At 38.5% G+C, this 6,406-nt stretch overlaps 1 protein-coding gene across 1 annotated transcript; it reads left to right on the forward strand.

Annotated features, from left to right (window-relative positions):
- The first annotated feature begins 3,852 nt into the window (after positions 1-3,852).
- On the forward strand, positions 3,853-5,624 carry LOC103211128 (olfactory receptor 2W3). Its single transcript, XM_007957049.2, has 2 exons — positions 3,853-4,769; positions 5,600-5,624. The coding sequence occupies exons 1-2, from the start codon at positions 3,853-3,855 to the stop codon at positions 5,622-5,624; spliced, it is 942 nt and encodes a 313-aa protein (XP_007955240.2).
- Positions 5,625-6,406: the final 782 nt, after the last annotated feature.

A 6,406-nucleotide genomic window follows, 5' to 3' on the forward strand; every position in this document is an offset into this window, starting at 1 on the left:
TTCATGATAATGTAACCATTTCCCTCATACATTTCTCAGGCCTGTATATTATTAATCTTTACAATACTTACTTATCTAAAAATTGAGTATTCTTATATCTATGAATTAATTTTTATTCTCTTAATCATCAGTGAGAATGCTTCTAGTGTTTAAAAGTCACTTTTTTTATGTAAATTGTTTGTTTTTCCATGAACTGCCTCTCAATTTATGACATTTTTCTTTGGTTCCTTTTTTTTTTATTTTAAATTGACTGTGGCAGTTAAGTCATGTGTCAACTTGGAGTGGCTGGGCAGCTGAATGTAGTTATTCCCCATGTTGAAACTGGTAATCAACTCCATGATGGAATATACTGAACAGCTGAGTAGCTACCTTAGGAATGTTCTGCTATATAAGGAGAAGTGTTGAGAAAGGTCTTGCATCCTTTTGGCATGTGTGCATGCTTCATGTAGCCAAGTCTTCATTCTGCAGCCTGCCATGTTTTCTACCAATCTTAGGATTGTTCCTGGACTCGAACCAGTGGCCTGTGGTGTTGTTTGATAATCTTGAGGCTGTGCAATTTTACTGATCAACCTTGGGTTTGTCAGCCTCAGCAACCAGAAATTGACTAAGAGAGACCTCCAGCTTCAGGGGGCTGGGAGATAGAAGCAGAGCTAAAGCTTAAGGTCAAGGGGCTTTTACTCATCCCCTGGAGCTGGCACTTTGAACTTGGACTACTAGCTTCCTACACTATGAAAGAATAAATCCTGGTTTGTTTAAAACCACATATTTGTGGTATGTCTTTTAGTGTGGAACCAGAGAACCAAAACACTGATTAAAAAATATATTAAGAAAAGTACACTTTCAATTGTGATGCCAAATTTCTAGTATCATCATTCTTTAGTTCTGTTAGTGGAGCTTCTTTGAATGCAGATTTTTTTTAATGCATAGTCAATTTTGTATGTGTGCTTGTTTTGCTTCACAGCTTTTTAAATTTTATTGTGGTGAAAATATACATACCAAAACATACATTATCTCAACAATTTCTCCATGTAAAATTCAGTGACAATGATTCCATTCCACAAATTCTACAACCATTATCACTCTTTTTTTCAAACATCATTCTACAACAATTAACATAAACTCATTGCCCACTAAGAAAACTTCCCCATAGTTTTTTGAGAATTGCAATTTTAGTAGTGAATTCTACCTAAATCCAAGATATTCAGAAAGAAAACAAAGCAACAGAAACATCAACAACAACAACAAAAAACCTATTATGCTTTCTTATGTTGTTGTTGTTATGTGCCGTGGAATTGAACCTGACTCACAATGACCCCTCGTTGGGTTTCTGAGATGGTATCACTACGGAAGTAGATTGCCCAACCTTCCTTCCAAGGAGTGGCTGATGGGTTTGAACCACCAACCTTCTCATTAGCAGTCAAGTGCTTTAGGCATTACGGTACTAGAGCTCCTGGTTGTAATTATTTTTTCAATATTTAAATATTTAATTTGTGATATGTTTTGGTGTATGTGTTAGGCTGGGTTCTCTAGAGAAGCAAAACCAGTAAAGCTTATATATACATATAGAGAAAGAGAAATTGATCTTAGGAAAATGGCTCACACACTCGTTGTTGTTGTTATGTGCCATCAAGTTGGACCCAACTCATAGCAACACCTCCTTGGGTTTCCAAGGCAGTATCACTACGGAAGTAGATTGCCCAACCTTCTTTCTGAGGAGTGGCTAGCTGGCAAGTCCCAAGTTCTTGGATCAAATAAGCTGGAGGCTTTTCCTGACTCACACAGCTGCAGGAGCTGATGAGCTCAGGGTGGGCAGGCAGTATACCAGTTGTTGACTCCAACGAATGATGAATCTAAGATCTCCAGGCCGAATGATGGTTTGTTTGCTCACAGACAGTTATAGACAGAACAACAGGATCCCTCTCCACAGGAGAGTGAGTGTCTCTTTTCCCAGGATATATTGGAAGCAGGCCATACCCTTAGGGACATGCCCTTTCAATAGATTTGCTTCTCAAAACATATACATCCAATTCTATCATGGGAATAACCCATATCACAACTGCTTAAACCACACAGATTTGTGGTCCAGACAAGTGGACAAAAAGCTCCAATTATCACTGTGTAAGTGCTGAAATACAGGCACCTCCCCATAAGTCACTAGTCAGTTATCAAACCATTATATTTTCAAAATATTTTTAGATATTTGCTAAGGAAAGTTTCTTTTCATTAGACTTTCTTCTTCCTCTTCTTCTTTCCTTCTCCTTCTCCTTCTTTTCACCTTCAGAATTGTCCTGCCTAATCTCAAGGTGCTTATTATTCCATTCTTTGTCTACATAACACAACAGCTTTATTGAACTTATATAACATGCCTTATTTAACAAAATTATTTCACATTAAAAAAAAAAAAAATCTCAAACATATGTAAGGAAGACCTGATTAGATGAGAAAATATGAAAAGGTAAAAGAACTTTTCAAGATTTCATAATTGACCAGAGTTCGACCAGGGATTTTAGACCATGGAAGTTGTAGGCTAGAGACAAAGATATTTCATTCCATTCCTTTATATTTCTCCCTAACACTTGTAGTTTATCTCCTCAAACACAATTTGCTTTGAATGTGATGGGACATGTTTTTGGGATAAAGCTAGTTAAAGTATGTAATGTAATGGTTACATTCTATATGTAATGGTTAGTTTCTACATACCATTAACTGATTAGGAGTCCGTCAGCAGTGTAAATTATTAAGAACATGGTTATTAACCAAAATTTGGCAGTTAAGATTTACCTAGAGGCTTCTGTTAATAAAGCCCAGGTGATTACATCTGAAAAGTCACAGTCATTGAAAATCCTGTGGACTTCTGCTCAGACACACATGGTATTGTCATGAGTTGGAATTTACATTATGGTAAATAATTAAATTAATTAACTCATTATTTTGGGTCTCCATATTCAGTCTCTGAAGTTTTAGTAGGAGAACAAGTGTTTAGGTCTCTTAGAGAATGAAGAGCAAAGATGTCCCTTTGAAGACTAAGGTGTGCCTAACGTAAGCCATGGTATTTTCAATCACTTCTTTCCTATGCATGCGAAAAATGGACAATGAATAAAGAAGAGAAAAGAAGAATTGTTGCTTTTGTATTGTGGTATTGGAGAAGAATACAGAAAATACCCTAGACTGCAAGAAAAATGAACGAATGTGTCGTGAAAGGAATGCAGCCAGAATGCTGTTTGGAAGTAAGAATGGCCAGATTGCATCTCACCAATTTGGTCCTGTAGTCAGAAAAGACCATTCCCCAGAGAAGGATATCATGCTAGGTAAAGTGGAGAGTCAGCAAAAAAAGTGGAGTACCCTCAGCAAGATGGATTTACACAGCGGCTGCAATGATGGGCTCAAATATAGCAAGGATTGTGATGATGGCACACCACTGGGCAGTGTTTGGTTCTACTGTACATAGGGTTCCTATGAGTTGAGCCTCAGTCAGTGACACCTAAAAACAACAATGGAGAATGAATGGATTGTCAAAACAGAATTTGTGTTTCATTTCCTTTAAATTAGAGGCAATAGCACCCGTGGCTAAAGTGACAATGGTAAACTGGATTTCCTGGGTTCAAATATCAACTCTACACTTATACCTTCTTAGGTATGGTAATTTTTTATGCAAATGCCTCAGCTTTCCTTTCAGTAATCCAGTGGTAATATTGTGCCAGTTATAAATTATTTTTGTTAGGGTAAATGAATAAATGTAAAAAGCATAGAAAACTGTCTCGCTTAAAGGAAGTACTCTAATGCTGGTTGCTTCTGTTGCTGTTTTCCATTTATTTTTACCATTATTATTATTATTATTATTGTCTTCAGGAGATGGTGGATAGTACCAATGACAGCTCCCAAAGCCATTTCATCCTTTTGGGGTTTTCTGACCATCCCCATCTGGAGAGAATTTTCTTTGTGGTCATCTTGATTGCCTATCTCCTGACACTTGTGGGCAATACCACCATTATCCTGGTGTCCCGCCTGGATCCTCACCTCCACACCCCTATGTACTTCTTTCTCACCCAGCTCTCCTTCCTGGACCTCAGTTTCACCACCAGCTCCATCCCCCAGTTTCTCTACAACCTTAATGGACACGACAAGACTATCAGCTACACTGGTTGTGCCATCCAGCTCTTTCTGTTCCTGGGTCTGGGTGGTGTTGAGTGCCTGCTTTTGGCTGTGATGGCCTATGATCGGTTTGTTGCAGTCTGCAAGCCCCTACACTACATAGTAATCATGAATCCACGGTTCTGCCTGGGCTTGGTGTTGGTGGCCTGGGGCTGTGGGGTGGCCAATTCTTTGGTCATGTCTCCAGTGACTCTACAATTACCACGTTGTGGACACCACAGTGTGGACCACTTCCTGTGTGAGATGCCTGCCCTCATCCGGATGGCCTGCATCAACACTGTGGCCATCGAAGACACTGTTTTTGTTCTGGCAGTAGGCATTGTCCTGTCACCTTTGGTTTTTATCCTGGTCTCCTACAGCTACATTGTGAGGGCTGTGCTACAAATTCAGTCAACATCTGGAAGACAAAAGGTCTTTAACACTTGTGGCTCCCATCTCACTGTGGTCTCACTTTTCTATGGAAATATCATCTACATGTATATGCAACCAGGAAACAGTTCCTCCCAGGACCAGGGCAAGTTCCTTACTCTCTTCTACAATATTGTCACTCCACTCCTGAACCCCGTGATCTACACCCTCAGAAACAAAGAAGTGAAGGGGGCACTGAAAAGGCTGCTGTTGTGTAACAGAGAGATAGCAAAGAACTAAGGGCATTTCCTGTCTACACTCCAATCCCTGACCACCAACTCCATTAAGGACCACTGAAGATGCCTGGGAGTATTGGATCTGTTCACGGCCTGTGGCCACCCCCACCCTCATATTTGTCTTTTCTTGAACCTCTAAAAGACTGATTTCTGAAATAATACATCTGTATGTGTGCATTGCCAGCACATACCATCCCACAACACCCTTTAGATGATTAATAAAGAGGTCCAAAGAGCAAAGAAAGAAAAGTAGTTACAAAAATGAATTTCCACCAACAAATACAAAGAAGGAAATATTTCTTGATTCAGCCATAGCATTCTGGGTGATTTTCTCAGAATTATCACCAATTTTCTACCATCACTGATCTCAACATGCACTAAGTGTCTCTCTTAGCTGGCAGCCATTCACAGAAGAATTCACAAAAGATTAGTGTTTATACTTTCTGCCTTCTTACCCAAAGCCTTTTGTCATATCTTATTTATTTATTTGTTTGTTTGTTTGTTTGTTTGTTTGTTTGTTTGTTATAACATTCACCATCAACATTTGGAATTTCCCTATATTCTTGTAACAGATTCTGATAAACCTCGAAGTTGGCTTATAATAACAATATATAGGTCATTTAAATCTAAAAGTTGGATTATTTCTCAGGTACATTTTATTTTATTAGGGAGAAAGACTTCATATTTATTAAGTTTTTGCTATGTTCCAGGTGCTTGTGATTCACCTATTCTTCTCAACATTTGTATCAGGTCAGCATGATTATCATTACCTCTATTTTACCCACTTGGGACATAAGGTTTAGAGGTAAAGTCCTTTCCTCAAGGTGAGTTGAATCAGAGATTTACACTAAGTTTTGATTGTCAATTCTTGCTGTTTATATTACTTCCAAATATTAAAAGAGTAACAACACTCAGTCATTTTACAAGTAGTATCAAATATACTGGGGCTAAGAAGTTTGTGTAATTCCGTTGCATACATAACACAGTTCAGAACTGCTTCTACTGCTCATGTAAATACATTACCTAAGAATCTTGTTAAAATACAGATTCTGACTTATCTCTTTAGAGCTGGAGATTTTGCATTTCTACAAAACTTCCAGTGGAAGCCCTTGATGACCCAACACTCTTTACAAGCATCCAGTGTGCAAGCAATTTTCTGCAGAAAGCTGATATAGCATTCATAGACCAAGGGTAAATAAAAGGTAGGAAGGAATAACAAGACTGACTGAGGGGTCAGTACTCATTCCCCTGCTGCCACATCTATCCTCAATCCCTTTGACCTCACATTTTCTTCCTTTCCACCATATCCTATATTTCTGCCCCACTTTCCCTACCACTCCTATTCCTCACCTGGGAGAATAATGTCTCAAAGGCCACAAGCCCCTTGGGTTCATTGTACACAAAGAACCTGATTAAATAGAGATTCCTATGATCCAATTGTAAGGTAGTCTGAAATATTCAAAACTGAGTTATGAAAGAAATAAAATGTAGGTGGGTTGATGGTGAGTGAAATTATGAGGGTAACCCATGTTGCAGTTAGGATTTCCCCCTGAGGTATAAAACTTCACAATGGTTTATAGTAATGAGAAGCATCTAAGAAGATGTTTTCA

Source organism: Orycteropus afer, unplaced genomic scaffold (assembly GCF_000298275.1).
Source record: "Orycteropus afer afer isolate SDZICR_OR568_19922 unplaced genomic scaffold, OryAfe1.0 scaffold00695, whole genome shotgun sequence".
In the NCBI taxonomy this organism is placed as follows: Eukaryota; Metazoa; Chordata; class Mammalia; order Tubulidentata; family Orycteropodidae; genus Orycteropus; species Orycteropus afer.